Source organism: Cetorhinus maximus, chromosome 14, assembly GCF_964194155.1.
Source record: "Cetorhinus maximus chromosome 14, sCetMax3.hap1.1, whole genome shotgun sequence".
NCBI lineage: Eukaryota > Metazoa > Chordata > Chondrichthyes > Lamniformes > Cetorhinidae > Cetorhinus > Cetorhinus maximus.
This window is the reverse complement of record NC_135892.1, coordinates 108055905-108075416: the sequence shown is the minus strand read 5'-3', so window position 1 is coordinate 108075416 and position 19512 is coordinate 108055905. Positions and strand designations below refer to the sequence as shown.

Here is a 19512-nt window from a genome sequence, read left to right as displayed (position 1 = left end):
TCTTCATAGCTGAAACATTCCAGCACAGGCAACATCCTGGTGAATCTCCTCTGCACCCTCTCCAGTGCAATCACATCCTTCTGATAGTGTAGTGACTAGAACTGCACACAGTACTGCAGATGTGGCCGAACTAATGTTTTATACAGCTCCATCATAACCTCCCTGCTTTTGTATTCAATGCCTTGACTAATAAAAGCAAGTATCCCATATGCCGCCTTAACCGCTTTATCTACCTGTCCTGCTGCCTTCAAGGATCTATGGACATGCACACCAAGGTCCCTCCTTGTACTTCCTAGGGTCCTATCATTCATCATGTACTCCCTTGCCTTGTTAGTCCTCCCAAAATGCATCACCACACACTTTTCAGGATTAAATTCCATTTGCCACTGTTCTGCCCATCTGACCAGCCTGTCTACATCATCCTGCAGTCTAAGGCTTTCCTCCTTGCTATTTACCACACCACCAATTTTCATGTCATCTGCGAACTTGCTGACCATAGCTTCTACATTCATGTCTAGATCATTAATGTACACTGCAAACAGCAAGGGACCCAGCACTGAACCCTGCGGTATGCCACTGGACACAGGCTTCCAGTCACAAAAACAACTTTCGACCGTCACCCTCTGCCTCCTGCCAGTAAGCCAATTTTGGATCCAGTTTGCCAAATTGCCCTGGATCTCATGGGCTTTTAACTTCATGACCAGTTTCCCATGTGAAACCTTATCAAAAGCCTTACTTAAGTCCACGTAGACTGCATCAACTACAATACCCTGATCTACACACGTAATCACCTCCTACAAAAGTTCAATCAAATTTGTTAGACATGATTCCTCCCCCTGACAAAGCCATTCTGACTATCCTTGATTAATCATTGCCTCTCCAAGTGGAGATTAATTCTGTCCCTCAGAATTTTTTCCTAAAGTTTCCCCACCACTGGCGTTAGACTCACTGGCCTATAGCTCCCTGATTTATCCCTACCACCCTTCTTGAATAGTGGTACCACATTAGCTGTCGTCCAGTCCTCTGGCACCTCTCCTGTGGCCAGAGAGGATTTGAAGATTACTGTTAGGGCCCTTGCAATGTCCTCCCTTGCCTCCCACAGCAGCCTGGGATACATTTCATCTGGACCTGGAGATTTATCCACTTTTAAGCCTGCTAAAACCGCTAATACCTCCTCCCTCTCAATGCTAATTTGTTCAAGTCTATCACAGTCCCCCTCCCTGATTTCTATTACTACATCGTCCTTCTCTATAGTGAATACAGATGCAAAGTACTCATTTAAAACCTCACCTACGTCTTCCAGCTCCTCTCATAGATTGCCACTTTTTGGATCCTAATGGATCCTACTCTTTCCCTGGTTACCTCTTGTCCCTAATATGATTATAAATTGCTTTTGGATTTTCCTTTATTTTACCCGCCAGTGTTTTTTCATGCCTCCTCTTCGCTCTCCTGATTTCTTTTTTTAAGTATAATTTAAATTCCACTAGCTGCTGTGGTGGGAAACTCTTTCGAGTTACCAACAGTCACAGATTGCAACTTCTTTCGAGTACAATCACAGTTCTTGGTTTTCCGGGAGTGGGACATGAACCTACAAACCCTCTGTTTCAAAGGCGAGGGTGCTATGGACTGAGCCACAGCTGACACCTCTGATTTGAACCCAGGTCTCCAGAGTATTAATTACCCTGGGTCTCTGGGTTACCAGCCCTGTGACAATACTACTATGCCGCCACCACTTCCACCTACCCTGTTGATTCTAACGATTAACGATCCCATGTTCGTATTCTTAAAAGAATAGGAAGTTCTCCACTGACCTGACTGATATTCTTCATCCAACCGACAACTACATCGCCTCTTTCACTCATTTGCTCTTAATGTCTTGCTGCTATCGGATTTCCTACGTAGTCATAGAGGCTACATTTCAATCAAAATGATTTATTGGTTTAGGGCCTTTTGGGAATTGACTAAACTTTTTCAGCAAAATTTTGCAACATAAAGACTCGGTAAACGTTTGTTACAAATCAAAACAAAAGCACAAAGTGCTGGAAATACGCAGCAGGTCTGGCAGCATCCACAGAACTGGGAACAGTTAGAAATGTGATAGGTTTTTGAGCAAGGGGAAGTGGGGAAGGATGGGGAGATGGACAAAAGGGAAGGTCTGTGGTAGGTTCGAAGGCAGGACAGATTAAATGTTTTGTTTGGTTCGGTTCAATATATTTGCAACGATTGTCTTCCATTTAGGAATATAAAAGCCAAAATACTGCGGATGCTGGAAATCTGAAATAACTGCTGGAAATATTCAGAGAAACGTTTCCCTCTCCACAGCTGCTGCCAGACCTGTTATTTTTGCACCATCTGTTTTTATGTGTCTTCAGTTTACATCCGCCGGTCTCAATATGCTTCATACGTTATTGATGGGGATAAATGCCTAAGAGGTTTATCCCCCTCCCCTGCCAGGATCCTACATTTCGCTTAGAAGCTCATTTTGCGGAAGTGACTTTAGGCTCTTCCTTCCGGGTCCCAGGTGTTGCTTCCGGGGGGGGCGGGGCCGAAGTGTGTGGTGACGTCACGGCAGGTACCTGGCCCAGGTGAGGAGAGGAGGAGGCGGCGGCGGCGGCGACGGCGAGAAGCAGCGAACCGGGCTCAGCGCGAAAGGCAACATGTGCGGCTTCGGTAAGTGACCGCATCTGGCCTTCATGTTTAAGGCCTTTAATCGGAGAGAGGGGACAAGGCGAGCGAGGGGAGAATGAAGCAGCAACTCACCAAACAGTCCGTGTAAAAAAAAATCAACAGGAGATAACTCCCTCCTCCCCTCAGATCTTGTTCAACAATTTTCACGCGAAGAGTTAAATGACGAATTCCATCCCTAATGTAATTATATGTCTTTCCCATTTTTTTTTAAAAAACAAAAGAAATAGGATTTTAGAGGAAAGAATCCCTGTCCTGAAATACTGCAATGAATCTAAAATGGCAAATAACAACAGAAAATGCTGGAAAAACTGCCTGAGTTTTCCCAGCATTTTCTGTTTTTATTTCAGATTTCTAGCGTCGGCAGTATTTTGCGTTAATCCGAAATATCGTTTTGATCTGGAATCCACTGCCTGAAAGGGTAGAAACAGATTCAATAATCACCCTTGCAAAAGGGAATGGGAAATGTGCTTGAAGTGGAAACATTTGCAAGGTTATGGGGAAAGAAGAAGCCAGTGTGAATTGGATAGTGTTTCGAAGAGCCAACATGGTTACCATGGACTGGCCTTCTCTGAGATTCTGCCAGAAAGACAGAATAATTAATTACACTTTATATATAAAATAATAAGCAATTGATTAACATATCAAGTTGGTTGATCATACATGGGACAATATTGGCTCATGCTCTGTCTTTCTACCTGGTCATTCTCTGAGGCGCTCTCTTGCTCTCCTATTTAATCCCCTGGATGACATTCTGACCACATAATTCTCTTCACCGCCAGAGCTCCTTGCCATCACAAATCTCTGCCCCTGCCATCTTTCATCTACTGCTGAAGCCCTCACCCCCTCTAGACTTGACTATTCCAACGCTGTCATGGGCAACCAGCCATCTTCCAGCCTATTTAAGAAAGTTGAGGAAGGGAAACTCGAGAATTCGAGGCCGGTTAAACAAACATTAGTTGATGAGAAATTACTAATCCACTTTTAAGGATGGAGTGGCTGAGCACTTTGAAAATTTTCAGCTAATCAGATAAAACCGGTGTGGATTTGTAAAGGATAGATCATGCTTGGCGATCCTGATAGAACTTTTTGAAGAGCAGACAAAAGTAATGAACAGGGGGGGAATGTCAATGGATGATATTTATATGGATTTTCAGCAGGCATTTGACAATCAGTCATAAGAGACTTAACTAATATTAAAGTTCAAGGAGTTGAGGGCAAGTTCTTTTTATTTATTCTTTCATGGAATGGTTGCATTAGTTGCTCATACCTAATTGACTGAGAACTAAGTATCTTGCCAGACTGTTTCAGAGGACAGTTGAGAACCAACCACACTGCCATGGACCTGGAGTCACCTGTAGGCCAGACCAGGTAAGGATGGCAGATTTCCTTCCCTGAAGAACATTGGTTAACCAGATGATTTTTTTACGACAATAGATGGTAGTTTCGTGGTTACCTCTAGCTTTATATTCCAGATTTTATTAATTAAATTTAAATTCCACCAGCTGCCATGGTGGGATTTGAACCCGTGTCCCCAGAACATTAGCCTGGCCCTCTGGGTTACTAGTCCAGTGACACTACCTCTACGGCACCATCTCCTCTCCCCACCATCTCCCCTATTGACCCAGCCAGGAAATTGGCTAGTGATGGGAGACATAGAGTAGGTGTAATCAGCAGGTACTGTAATTGGCAGAATATGATTAGTGGTATCTCACAGGTTCTGTATTGGAGCCTCAACTATTCATTGCATTTATTAATGACATTTGTTGTACAGACAGTGTTTGCTACTGGCACAAAGATAAGCAGAATTGCAAGCAGTGTGGGTGGAAGTATAAAAATTCAAAGAGATATTAGCTGATTAAGTGAATGGGCGAAAATGTGAGAAATGGATTTCAATATAGACATGTGGGAGGTCACTTTGGATCTAAAAAGGATTGGTCAGAGTACTTTCTAAATGGTGAAAAGCTAGAAGCAGTGGAGGCCCATGGTACATAAATCACTAAACAGTCATGGACAGCCCCAAAACAAATCAAAAAGGCTATTGGAGTGCTGGCCTTTGCATCTAGAGGATTTGAATACAAGGAGTTAGAAGACATACTGCAGCTATACAAAACCTTGGTTAGACCACACCTGGAGTTACTATGAACAGTTTTGGGCACCACACCATAGGAAGGATATATTTACTTCAGAGGGAGTATAACATTGATTTACTAGAGTGATACCTGGACTCCAAAGCTTAAATTATGAGGAGAAATTACATTAACAAGTAGTTAAAATACTGTGGATGCTGGAAATCTAGAACAAAAACAAAAATACCTGGAAAAACTCAGCAGGTCTGACAGCATCTGCGGAGAGGGATACAGTTGACGTTTCGAGTCTGTATGATCCTTCATCAGAACTAAGACATATAGAAATGAGATGAAATATAAGCTGGTAGAAGGGGGTGGAACAGGAGAGCTCGATAGGGGGCCAATGATAGGTGGAGGCCAAGAAGAGACTGCCAAAGATGTCATAGACAAAAGGACAAAGGGGTGTTGACGGTGGTGATATTATCTAAAGGATGTGCTAATGGGGACATTAAGGGAAGCAAGCAGGACAAGCTAGTGGCCCTAGTGCGGGTGGGATGGGGGGAAGGGATCGAAATGGGCTAAAAGGTGGAGATGAAACAATAGATTGAAATAAATTTAAAAATAGGGAAAAGAAAAAAATATAGTTGTAAAAAAATGATAAATTATTGGAAAAAGGGGGATCGGAAAGGGGGTGGGGATGGAGGAGAGAGTTCATGATCTGAAATTGTTGAACTCAATACTAAGTCCGGAAGGCTGTAAAGTGCCTATTCGGAAGATGAGGTGCTGTTCCTCCAGTTTGCGTTGAGCTTCACTGGAACATTGCAGCAGGCCAAGGACAGACATGTGGGCATGAGAGCAGGGTGGAGGGTTGAAATGGCAAGCGACAGGGAGGTCTGGGTCATGCTTGCGGACAGACCGAAGGTCTCCTCTACATTGGAGAGACCAAACGCAGACTGGGTGACCGCTTTGCGGAACACCGCCGCTGCCGCCGAACCGGTGGGGCCTGCCCGCCCATCAAGGGCAAAATTCTGCCCATTAAGGGGGATAGCTGGGGTAAATAGAGAATAATGGTTTCTTCAGGTTGGGAGTCTAGGATTGGTGATATCGTCTAAAGATTAGAACCTTTCAGGAGTGAAATTAGGAAACATTTCTACCATGCAATTTTGGAACTTTTCTGCAAAAAACAGTGGATGCTGGCTTGTTAAGTTTAACCCTGATAGAGTGCTGTTAACAAAGGTGAGCTTTTGGAGTTAGGTCATATTAGCCACGATTTACTGAATGGTGGGACAGGCTTGATGGACTAAATAGCCTCTTCTTGTTCCTATATTCCTAACGCATCCATAACTCTGCCTCTGTACCTTAACTGGCAACAAGTCCTATTCACCCATCACCCCTGTACTGTGACTCCCGGTCCAGCAATGGACTCCCGGTCCAACAATTCTCATCCTCGGTTTAAGATTCCCCCCCATGGCCTAGCTTCTCCCTAAATTTGTAACCTACTCCAGCCTACAACTCTCTGAGATCCCTCCTTGCCTCCGATTCTGGCCCTGATTTTAATCGCTGCACTGTTGGTGCCCATGCCTTCAGCACCTAGCCCCTAAGCTCTGGAATATGCTTCTTTAACCACTTGGTCTCTCTCATTCTTTAAGATGCTTCTTAAAACCTAACCGTTCACCAGTTCTAAAATCACGTGGTTCGGTGTCAAATTGTGTTTAGTAACTTTTCTGTGAAGCGCCTTAGGATATTTCACCCTTAAGATATTTTACGCTGTTAAAGGCACTATATAAATGCAAGTTACTGTTCAAAAACAATCCTCCCCTGTCCTTGAAGCTTGTTATTGTTACCCCATCTGCCTCTACTGCTGCTATGTACATTAACTTCAGTTCAACAGAGTGAAATAGACTATTGAGCTCAATATCATAGAATGAATGCTGTGTTCAGCATGGCTGTTATCCAAAAGTAAAGTCACCAGAGTAAATCTTCTGTATTTAAAAAAAAATACACAAAGGAAAGCATGTCAAGTTGCTTCACAGTAAAGAGGAACAGGGGCTGAGCTTTTTATAGAGAGTTGGGTGGTAACTCAGAGCTTTGTCAAAGAAATAAGGTTTCTAAGGGCTTCTGAAGGTGAGAAATATAACAGGAGGAGGCCATTCAGCCCGGGAATATCCCACCATTCAGTTAGGTCATGGCTGACCTACATCTTCATCTATCCTCCCTAGTTCCGTAACCCTTAACATCCTTGCCTAGTAAAAATTAGGCTGGAGGTAGAGACACAGCGCGTGTTCCAGAACAGAAAACTGTGCCACCAGCAACGGAGCCGAGATATAGGCCTACGCAAGAGGTCAGAGTCAGGTCAGTGGCAGCTTGAGGGAAAGAAAACTACAGAGGTCGAGTAGGATAGGGTGAGGATATGGAGAATTGCAAAGGAGGTTAAGGCCTTTCGATGTTAAAAATAGGGCGCTAGGGAGACAGTGTGGGCCATTGGGGATGGGCGAACAGGACAGAATGGCAGAGTTTTGGATGAACTTAATTTGTGAACAACTTTGCAGTGATTGAAATAAAAACAGCAAACACTGGGAAAAACTCAGCAGGTCTGGCAGCATCTGTGGAGAGAGAAACAGGGTTGATGTTTAGAGTCTGTACAGACTCTAAACGTTAGCTGTTTTTCTCTCTCCGCAGATGCTGCCAGACCTGAGTTTTTCCAGTATTTTCTGTTTTTATTTCATATTTCCAGCATCCACAGTATTTCGCTTTTATTTATTTACACTGAATGAGTCCAGAGCTGATGGTAATGAAGGGTTTCGGCAACAGTGTCGTTAAGGTAAGCCATGACCTAATTGAGTGGCGGAGTAGGCCTGAGGGGCTGAATGACCTCTTCCTGTCCCCGATGTTATTTATAAGGCCGGCACAGGGAAGGTCAAAACACACCCTTGGTGAATAGGAATGAATCACAGCCATCTTCACTCCTGTCTTTATACAACGACAACATTTATATAGTGCCTTTAATGTAATAAAACATCCCAAAATGCTAAACGGGAGTGCAAATCGGGCAATAATTCACTCAGCCAAAGAAGGACATACTGGGACAGATGACCAAAAGCTTGGTCAGAGAGGTCAGTTTTAAGGAGTGTCTTAAAGGAGAAGGGAGGAATGTCAGTACTTTCCAGCTGGATACTGATTAGAGCAGGAATCCTAGCTTCTATTTTTTTCCCCTCTTTGCCGGCTCAGGGCACTGATAGGAATTAAGATCCCAATCTAGAACAGAATTGGGCTTCCTTGGTCGGTGTAGCTTGGACCTGTCACTGAGCGTGGCTGAGATTCTTCCCAATCTGCAAGTCAGTGATTAATGGGTAGAGTAATCCTGACTGGAGAAGCAGAGGGATACTGACTTGTGCTTTGCTCCAGTAAACTTCAAAGCTTTAGTTGATTAAATACCAGCTACTGTACTGCACACAGTTGGAGGGTGGTGGTTAGGTGGGTGGGTGGGAGACCTAGGTTCTGCCCACCTTCCCTTAAGGATGGGTATGTGGGATGTGTGCCTTCCATATTGGGCAAACAAAATTGTCCAGGTCAGGTGCATATAGCTTTCTCAATAGCTTGAATTAGAGAGTGTAAATGCACTGCAAAACCCAAAACAAAATGTCGACTGTTTGATGTAATTTTGCAATTGGACAGAACTTGGTGAACAATCCTGAGTGTGCTAGTAGATACACTAACAACCAGTTTAAGATAATCAGTAATGTAGCTCACTTACGCTTGCTCGAAGTGATATACATTCATACGCAGAGACGTGTACCCTGCAAACAAAAGGAATATGTTCAAGCCTTGGGCCTTTTTTGTTAATTACCTGGGAGCTTGGAGAGCTAATAGGTCCCCGTTGATTTCTCCATAGCAATGCCTCAGCCAATCAGAGTCGCCTTGCCAATCAATCAGCACCCTTCTTTCCTGTAGTATAATTGTGATCGTTTGAAATTTGGCATTCTTGTGTTTGTCCTAATGACCGTCAGATGAAAAGCTTCAGCAGCAATATTCAAGCTCTGTACTAACCAAGTGACTGTTTACTTTTTTTCTTGTTTATTCATTCATGCAGCTGACCAAAATAAGGGCAATCTGTAAAGCTCAAGCCAGATCCACAAATAGCAAGGCATTTTTAATTTTTTTTCCACTAAGAAGCATTACTCCAAGGAATTAGAATGTGCTTTATAGCTTGGAGATAAAAAGGTTGGTAATCCCTTGGTATCCAAGTGGATAAGGACGCTGCTTGGCGGAGCACAGACAGAGCAGAAAACTTTGATTCTCGGTCTTTGTTCTCACACCAGTGGGCTGAGGATTAACAATTAGGCTGGGGTTTTGCTCCCAATTGTGACTGCTCACCTCTGTCTCTGCCTGACCCTGTCCATGTTTGTAGAACAAATGGGACTTGCCTGTGATGTACCCTATTGTTGTCCACCCTCCAAACACCTTCCATTTAGCCATTAAAGAATGGCTACTTGAGGTGAGGTGATAGTGCTCGGAGGGCATCACATCCAGGAACAGTCAATCCCTTTGAGAGAGAGAATTTGGGAAGGGGCATAAAATCAGAAACGAGAGGAAGAGAAGGGATAAGACCACAGAAGGAATGGTGTGCTTACAATACTATTAGTTAGAATTGTTTAAAGCATGTATTTGTGTTTGTAGGGTCAATGCTACAACAACGAACCTCTGACATTTAAGCAGTTTTATCACTATAACATGAGTTCTTATGAGTATGAGTGCAAGGTCTATCATGAGGAGTCTAGAATTCTGTGTTGCTCTTAAATTCTCATCTCTTTTTTTTAAGTGCCTCCTTTGCCTCTCTCTTCCTGATCCCTGTAACCTCCTACAGCTCTGCAAACCTTCAAGGGCTCTACGCTTTTCTATTTCTGGCCTCTTGCATATGAAATAGGAGTTGGGTAGGTCATTCAGACTTTCAAACTCCTGCTCTTCTCCTTTGTAACTACTCAACCATTGGTGGCTGTGCCTTCAGCTGCCTTGACCCTCAGTTCTGAAATTCCCTCCCTAAACCCCTCCATCTCTTCACCTCTCTCTCTCCCCCTCCTCCTTTAAGATGCTCCTTAAAACCTATCTCTTTGACCCAGCTCATGGTTACCTATCTGATATCTACTTGCATGGCCCAGGGTCAAATTTTGTTTAGTTGCGCTCTTGTGAAGTGCCTTGGGATATTTTACTACAATAAAGGTGCTGTATAAATGCAAGTTGTTGCTCTTGTCATTAGACTAAGAGCACAGGCATCAGATGGGGTTTAAAGTGTGATTTTAGGACTGTAAAAGGGGAGTATAAGAGGATCAGATCTTTCAGATAAACATGGTGACATCTTTATGCGCATTTAATAACTCTTAAATTATTCAGATAATTCGATTCTTGACAACGTCAACAGTCAATTATCGGCTGCTCATTCAATTGAATAGAAAATGGCCAGGCCAAGTCTATTCACATCTGTTGCATTGACTTGTGTTGAGTGAATAATTGCATTTCCTAAATCCTTTGCCCAGTTAGTTAGATCACAGTCATTAGTTGCAATTGCTTGCATTGTATAGCACCTTTAATGTCCCAAAACCACTTCATGGACTGAAACAGGCACTGAGCAATAGTGGGAGACAGGACAAATCTCTAGGGATTGGGAGAGAATTAGAGAGGCAATGGGACCTGGGGGAGTAGGGCTGGAAGCTTTGTCATTAATGGTGCAGTGAAGAGAAGAGAGTGCACAGGAGCCTTGGTGGTGTACGTACACGAGTTTTTGAAGGTGACAGGACAAGTTGAGAAGGCTGTTTAAAAATATGTCCCTAACTTTATAAATAGAGCACAAAAGCAAGGGAAGTTACTTGAAACACTGGTTAGGCCTCGGCTGGAGTCTGTTGTCCATTTCTGTGCACCTTGCATTAGGAAGGATATCAAGGCCTATTGGGTTGTTCTCCTTGAAGCAGAGAAGGTTAAGGGGAGATTTGACAGAGGTGTTTAAAATTATGGCTGACTTTGGCATAGTGAAAGAAGAAGCAATTGTTTCCACTGGCAGGAAGATTATAGCCAGAGCACTTAGATTTGAGGTGATTGGCAAAAGAACCAGGGACAAAATGAAATTTTTGTTTTACACAGCAGGTTATAGTGATCTAGAATGTGCCATCCATAGACGGTGGCAGAGCAGATTCAACTGTAACTTTCAAAAGGCAATTGAATAGTAGTCACTTGCTAGCACAGAACTTGAGTATTGCTGAAAAAGAGACGTGCTGTCAAAGCTTTTTATATTTCACTCATCAGGACAGATGCAAGAATACCAGATTTCAAAGGGAGCAACAATTTATACTGCATGGGAAAAGGTGCTGATTGATTGGCAAGTTGACTCTGATTGGTCAAGGTGTAGCCACGGAGAATGCACCAGGGAACTATTGTTCGCCAAGGTTTTGTTTAATTCAAAAAAGGTGCAGGCATGCCCCTTTGAAATTTTTGTATCCTTGTTCCTGTCCTGATGAGTGCATGATGCAAAGCTTCGACAGCATGCCTCTTTTTACGGCAATACGCCATTGAATAACTACTTGTCGGAGGAATGCTTGCAGGACTGTGGGGAAAGAGCAGGGGGTTGGGTATAAGCCAATAGCTCTTTCAAGGAGCCAGCAAATTGTGGGTAAAAAACTTTGAAAGCAATGCTCTGCATCCAAGGAGCTAGCGGAGTTCGGTGAGGAGATGGGTGATGGCCAAGTGGGATCTAATAAAGAACACGATAGGGCCATAGGGAATTTGATTGAAAATAGAAAGAATTGCATTTATATAGCGCCCTTCTTGATCTCAAAAACATCCCAAAGTGCTTTATCGCCAAGAAAGTACTTTTCACAATAGTGGCCACTATTGTAATATTGGAAATGTGGCCGTCAATTTGTGTTCAACAAGTTCACACAACAGCAAAGCGGTAATGACCAGATAAGCGCTTTTAGTGATGTTGATTAAGGGATAAATATTGGCCAGGTCAGCGGGGATAACTCCCCTGCTGTCCACCAAAATAGTGCAATGGGATTTTTATGCCGACCTGAGAGGGCATACTCAGGCTTGATTTAACGCCTCTGAAAGACGGTATCTCTGACAGCGCAGCATTCCCTCAGTACTGCCTGGAGTGTCAGCCTATATTTTTTGTGCTCCAGACTCTAAACCGGATTTAATGTTGGTTGGAGCTTGGGAAGCCAGTGAGGAGGGCACTGGAGAAGTTGTTGATGCTGCTAATGAAAGTGGGTGGATGAAGGTTTCTGTGCCAGTAAGGACAGAAGCTAGTGATGTTGTGGAGATCAAAATAAATGGTGTTGGTAATGGAGGGGACATGGTATGAAGCTCAGTTGGGGATTGAGCACAGCACAATTTTCATGCTGGTTTAGCTTGGGCAAGCAGCAAGTGAAGGGGCTAGAATCAGGATGAGAATATTGCGGTTTGGTGGAAGGGTCTCAAAGGTCTTACTGAAGTTAAGTTGGAGAAGTATTTGGTGTTACGTCCATATTGGGCAAGTGGCAACCATGAAATCGACGAAGATGGCTACAGATAAAGTGGGGCTGGCAATCATCAGCGTGCGCTGGGATGCTTACCCCTAACTCTCTGGATAATATCACCAATGGGCAATGAGTAAACAAGGAAAAGATAGAGCCAAGAAAACAGAGTGCAAAGGAAGTGACTGATGACAGGATAGGTGCAAGAGTTGTGGGATTTGCGGGTTAGGTGCAAGTGTTTTGGGGGGGGTGGTTAGGTATGAGTGTTGTGGGGGAGGGGCGAGCTAGGTGCGAATGTTGTGAGACACAGGCGGGTTAGGTGCTAGTGTTGTGGGGCGGGTTAGGCACCGGTGTTGTGCGGTGTTAGGTGCCAGTGTTGTGGGGAGGGCAGGTTAGGCGCCAGTATTGTGGGGGAGGGGTGGTTTAGGCGGTAGTGTTGTGGGGGAGGGGCGAGTTAGACGCTCGTGTTGTGGGAGTTGGAGGGTAAGGAGACAGTATCTTGATATTTCTGGAGATGGGAGTACTACCTCTGGCGGGAAGGTCGCAATTTCTACAAGTTGCTGGTCAGCAGGGAAGCTTTTGACTGGATCAGGCTGTGTCTGACTTTCAGTATAAGGTAAGAGAATTTCTTCCTCTTCCTTCCTCTCTTCCATCCCTCCCCCCCACCCTCCCCCTGCCTTGACTCAAAGTAATCTGGAAACCCTGTCTCTTGCATGTGTACATTTCTGATAACCGGTTTCGCAGATAGCATTTACACACTAGGGCAAGTCATGTCAAGTACAAATGAAAAAGCACTTTGCAAATATTTGTGTTCATGCTCAAATAGCAATTCAGCCTGTCACTCAATACTTTTAAAGGTGCTTTTACACTACAGGAGCAGCATCAAAATCAACGACACAGTTTGCCCTCCAACAACTCCGCTAACTACCCTAAACATTGTCGATCTGTGAATAATGTCTTTGGCATCAGCTACAAGTTACCTCTCTGAGTAGAAAGATGATGATGAAAGAAAGATGATGATGTAAGAAAGATAATAAACATGACTTGCACGTGAATTAGATTATAGTGAGCGAGAGTTGTGCCTCACCAGCCTCACCATCTTATCCTGGCCTACCTTGGTCTAGTGCAAGATGAGTCTAGATGGCTGGAGGTAGATTCAGATGCAGTGGGTGACGACTTCTGTGTCTTTTTGAGTTCTATGGGTTTCATAGCATGGTGTTGACCTGCATCAGGACTGTTCGATTAGTCTCAACCACCTAGCCCGCTAAATTCAGTCTTCACATGCCAGGGTAGACAAGTCCCTGAGTAGGGGGCCTGATGGTTACTCTCACCTCATTTTCCTGCCCTTTGAAGCAGTTTTCTGGTGTGTGGCCCCTGTTGCATGCTAACATCTACTGGGAGTCACAGCTGAGAGCTGGGTGAAGGTGAGAACAGGATGATCCATTCCAAAGGGTGCGGTGAGCCCACCTTTGAGAGGTGATGTTAGCCGTCCCTTATACCCTTTACGATCCAGTAACTTGTCCAGAATAGTCTGTGGTTTCCTGTCCTATTTTCAGCAGAACCCCCTGGGTGCAGAATGGCCTTATCACTCACCTACCTAGCCATTGGAACCCTACCAAACACTCCAGATAATGAACCTGGTCCTCTTCACCTCGAAGGATGAACAAAAGAGAGATGTCTCTCTGAGTAAATGTAAGGAGATGATCTGACTTAACAGGGGATCCAGCGCCTACAGAGAGTGATTCTTGACTTGGAACATGATTTCAGGAGAGGGGGCGCGTGAAGATGGCTTAACTGTAAGGGGGTCTTGGAAATTGATTTTGTAGTGTTTGAAATAATAACTCATTATAGAATCATTCAATAAAATCATAGAATCTTGCAACCAAGAAGGAAGTCATTAGGCCCATCGAGACTGTACTGGCTCTTTGAAAAAATGATCCAATTAGGCCCCATCCCCTGTTAATAGTATTTTGATTATATCATTAAGATACACAGGGGGAGGGCATTGTTTAATTAATAACTTAAAAATTGTCGTTTGGTAGTACTGAGCTTTAGTATTGCTGCAAAAAGAGACATCCTGTTGAAGCTTTTTGTCTTGCACTCATCAGGACAGTTCACAAGAATACCAATAGTAAAGGGAACAATTTATACTGCATGAGAAGAGAGTGCTGATTGGTTGGCAAGTGGACTCTGATTGGTAGAGGCATTGCCATGGAGAATGCACTAGGAAAAAGTTACCTGCCAAGCTTTTGTTCAAATTCAAACCTGGCAGGTCGACTCTGGTTATAGCATTGCCATGGGAAATGAACCACAGAATGAATGTCCTTCAAGCTTTTGTTTAGTTGAAAAAGGCGCAATTCGTGGACAAGCTCCTTCTGTCAGGACATGGCCCTAGGTGTGTATATATATGAAGCTTCTAGCATGCATAAGTGAGCCACACTGCAAGCCCAACTGATAATCTTAAATTGGTTATCAGTGTAATTCTTAGCACAATCAGGATTGCTTAGCAAGTGTTGTCTAATCGTGGAATCACATCTACTGTTGGACACAATGTTTTGAGTTTTGCAAGCACGGGCTGGTTGGCTACATTCAGTACTTTGCCTGTTACAAACAGCCAAAGGGACGTGTTAGTTGATATGAACCCTTGTTGTTCCCTTTACAATTGGTATTCTTATGAACTATCCCAATGAGTACAAGACGAAAAGCTTTGCCAGCATGTGCCTTTCCTCAGCAATACTTAAGCACTTGAGCACTTATAAAGAGAGGCTGAAGCCTGGCTAACTTAGTCAGTAGAGCAAAAGAGTCTTAATGACAAGATCATGGGTTCAAGCCCCAACGTGGGTGGTTGTGTTTTTTTTTATAATGTCTCACTTTGTGAATCAATCTAAAATGGAATAAATTTTCACAAACTGGCTGTAGGAAGTATAAATAGAAATTGCTGGGACACTGGGTGAGTAGATAGGATGTAGATATATGTAATGCTGCATTCTGTAAATAAAGGAACTATCAACCAAAGGATTTATCTCTGGTTTTATACTTCACCATTTATCATCCCCTGCACTTTCCCTGTAGCCATTGAACCATAGAAAAGTTACAGTGCAGAAAGAGGCCATTCAACCCATTGTGTCTGTGCCACCCATTCTTATCCCATCTTCCAGCACTGGTACGTAGTCTTGCAGGTTTTAAAAATATTATATAGCACCTTTTTTATACTCGCTCATGGGATGTGGGCATTTCTGGCTAGGCCAGAATTTATTGCCTATCCCTAATTGCCCTTGTTCAGAGGGCATTTGAGAGTCAACCACATTTCTGTGGACCTGGAGTCAATGTAGGCCAGACCAGGTAAGGATGGCAGATTTCCTTCCTTAAACAACATTAGTCAACCAGGTGGGTTTTTACGACAATTGACAATGGTTTCATGGTCATCATTAGACTTTTAATTCCAGATTTGTATTGAATTCGAACCTGGGTCCCCAGAGCATTACTCTGGGTCTCTGGATTACCAGCCCAGTGACAATACGCCACCACCTTCCCTGCACTTCAGGTGCTGATCCAGGTACCTTTTAAATGAGTTGAGGGTTTCCGCCTCCACCACCAAACCAGACAGCAAATCCCAGACCTCTGCTTCCACCAAGTTTCCAAGCAGTGCATTCTAAATTCTATCTTGCTGCATAAAAAACAATGATCATCTCCCCCGTGTGAATTATCTTAAAACTGTGTCCACTGGTTATTGATAGTGGAAACAGTTTCTCCCTATCTACACCTGTCACAATCCTTCATTAAATGTTCCTGTACCTCTCTTCACTTTAAGGAGAACAATCCCAGTTTCTCCATATAACTGAAATCCCTCATCCCTGATACCATTCTAGTAAATCTTTCTACCTTCTCCAAAGCCTTGATACCCTTCCTGAAGTGTAGTGCCGAGAACTGTTTGTATACTCCAACTGGCTCTCCAATCTTTCACCTGCTGGAGACTTGAATTCATCTAAAACTCTGCTGCCGGTATCTTAGGGCACCCTTCCATTCACCTAACATCCTTGCACTCGCTGAACTACAATGGCTTCCAGTTGGCACCACCTCAGTTTTAAAATTCTGATCCTTGTTTTCAAAGCCCTCCATGGCCTTGCCCTCCCTATCTCTATAACCTCCTCCAGCCCTATAACCCTCTGAGATCTTTGCCTTCCTCTAATTATGAACACTTGCACATCCCTCATTCCCATTCCCCATTATTGGCAGCCATGCTTTCAGCTGCTTATGTCCCAAGCTCTGGAATTCCCTCCCTAAACCTCTCCACCTCTCTCCCCTCAAAGATGCACCTTAAAAACAACCTTTTTAACTGTGGTTTTGGTCACCTGTCCCAAATACCTCCCAAGAGGCTCAGCATCAAATTTTGTTTGATGACATTCTTGTGAAGCACCTCGGGGAGTTTTGCTATGTTCAAGGCACTATGTTGTTGATGCTGAATCAGTGTTAGCACACCTTTGCTTTTGTACCCTATGCCTCTAATTAATGTTGTAATTCATTTTATTTAAATATGCTCCTGGTATCTAAGTGAAAATGGCCCCTGGATTTGGCATGACCAGGTGTGCTGGGCATTTATAAAACCTCGGAGCAATCAATGCATCATACGATCATACGTTAATTATGAAAGATGATGCCATTTGGCCCATCTTTGTTCTTCATCTGAAATGACCCTGACGTTCCCCTGCTATTGCAGCATCCAATTGATTATCAACTGGTAGTGCTCTCCCTGGAGTGTTCAACACATTTATCACTATTTTTGTGTAAAGAAAGATTTCCAGGTATCACTCCTAAATTATGCTGTTAACCTCGCACTAGATTCTCATGCGTGGAATCTCGTTGCAGAAATCAATTTGCACACCTCATTCCCTAAACAATAAAATGCTCCCTAAACTGTTTGTGACGTCTACTTTCAATCTGGGGAATGCTTAAGCTTGTTGTGTTGATGCTGGGGCTTGTTCTGTCGCATTGAGAGGGACCTGGCTCCCATGAGGCAGCCTCTTATTATTTCATTGCTAATTCCAGCTCTCTTGTCCCAATGGATTAACCACAGACCCCACAACATTCAGCACAGTTGTTACTAGAAAGCATGATTGCACAAACAGATGGTGCAAATAGTGGAAACCTGAAATAAATATAAGAATTGGACAGTATATGGATCTGCAGCTGGGAAGGAAAAAGAGTTCTGCTGAAGGGTCATGAGGACTCGAAACGTCAACTCTTTTCTTCTCCGCCGATGCTGCCAGACCTGCTGAGTTTTTCCAGGTAATTCTGTTTTTGTTTTGGATTTCCAGCATCCGCAGTAGTTTTTTGTTTTTAAGGAAAAAGAGACCTAATCACAGCTTTATTTCTCACCCAATTAACTCCCCTCCTCATCTCTCCTCCAAAGCTTCATCCCTTGGGGCCTGTCCAAACTCATTCAATACTGCACACTCTTGCAGCCAACAGAGAGAGGAAGTAACATTGTGGGCACTCAGACATTGAGTATATTCAAGATTGAAACTGATTTTTGGCTACTTGGGGAATTGAGAGATACGGTAGGAAAGTGGAGTTGATGTAAAAGTTCAGCCATGATCTTGCTGTACAGCGGAGCAGGTTCGATGGGTCGTATGGCCTACTTCTGCTCCTATTTCTTATGTCCTTATGTAACTACAACTTGCATTTCTATAGTTCCTTTAACATTAGTAAGACATCCCAAAATACTCGAAGCATTTTCAGTCAAAATTTAACACCAAGCCACATAGAGATAAATATTAGGATAGGTGATAGATGACCAAAAACTTGGTTGAAGAGGCAGGTTTTGAGGAGTGTCTTAAAGGAGGAGAGCGAGGCAAAGAGTTTGAGGAACTTTCAACCCATCAGTCTGGGTTGGATTCGAAACCAGGTCAAAGCACATGTTGATTTTCACACTTGAGGGTTGCCAGCTCCCGCCACACAGGTTTCCTGTAACCATCACACCACCATGGTAAACTGCCAGGCTTTGCCAAGGACAACAGTTAGGAAGAAACCACTTCTCCACTCCCCTCAGTGAATCTGGTAGGGGCAGGTCTTCCAGATAAACATAAAATAAAAGCAAAACGCTGCAGAAGCTGGAGATCTGAAATAAAAACAGAAAGTGCTTTAAAAAAAACTCAGCAGTCCTGGCAACATCCGTGGAGAGAGAAACAGAGATAATGTTTTGAGTTGACTCAAAGTAACTCCGTTTCTCCTTCCACAGATGCTCCCAGACCTGCTAAGTTTTTTTTTCTGACACTTCCTGTTTCTATATCCCTCCATCCTGCTTTTTAGATCCTTTGTTTCCTCAATGCATGTGGATTTTCTCTTTTGATCCAACAGATAAGGTGAACGGTCCCCAGCATTTGATGAGGAAGGGCATCATATTGATTTTTATTGGGCACATCAACTTCATCATGGGTGCGATTGTCCACGGCACAGTCCTGAGGCACATCTCAAAGCCCGAGGGCAAGGTGACAGCTGAATATTCGGTGGCCAACATTATTTGTGTCATCTCTGGTTTGTTGGTGAGTGCTTCTGTTCGATTTGTTTTATCAGTGGGAATGAATTGCGATCGCCCTGCTTGGAGTATAGTTGTTAACTTTTCCAGAAAATTGATGGACATGGGTGCGCTACCAGCTATTGTCATTTGGTGAGACAATAAGATGATGACAATGTCCCATAGTGTCAGGACATCCCTCAGGACTCAAGGGAGTTTGGCAAGGTTGGATGGTATTTATTTTAATGCAAGGAGTCTAATGAATAAGGCAGATGACTTGAGGGCATAAATGAACACATAGAAGTATGGTGTCATTGCTGTCACGGAGACATGGTTGAGAGAGGGGCAGGATTGGCAGCTCAATATTCCAGGATATAGGGTCTTCAGGCGAGACAGGGAAGGAGGTAAAAGGGGAGGGGGTATCGCAATATTGATCAAGGAATCAATTACAGCAGTAAGGAGGGATGACATCTTAGGCTCCTCAAATGAAGCCATATGGGTAGAACTGAAAAACAAAAAAGGAGCAATCACATTGCTGGGAGTGTACCATAGGCCCCCAAACAGTCAGAGAAATAGAAGAGCAGATATATAGGCAAATTTCAGACAAGTGTAAAAATAATAGGGCAGTAATAGTGGGGGATTTCAACTTCCCCAACATTAACTGGGTTAGTCATAGTGTGATAGGTTTAGAGGGATCGAAATTCTTAAAATGCATCCAGGAGAGCTTTTTAAGTCAGTATGT

General features: G+C 43.5%; 1 protein-coding gene across 1 annotated transcript in view; it reads left to right on the top strand.

The window, feature by feature from the left end:
* Positions 1–2551: 2551 nt before the first annotated feature.
* LOC144689929 (keratinocyte-associated protein 3-like) overlaps positions 2552–19512 on the top strand; it is a 43599-nt gene continuing 26638 nt past the window's right edge. The window contains exons 1-2 of the mRNA XM_078557446.1: positions 2552–2670; positions 18614–18798. Coding sequence (XP_078413572.1) covers positions 2658–2670; positions 18614–18798 — 198 coding nt within the window. The 5' untranslated portion in view covers positions 2552–2657. The remainder of the gene's footprint in view (positions 2671–18613; positions 18799–19512) is intronic.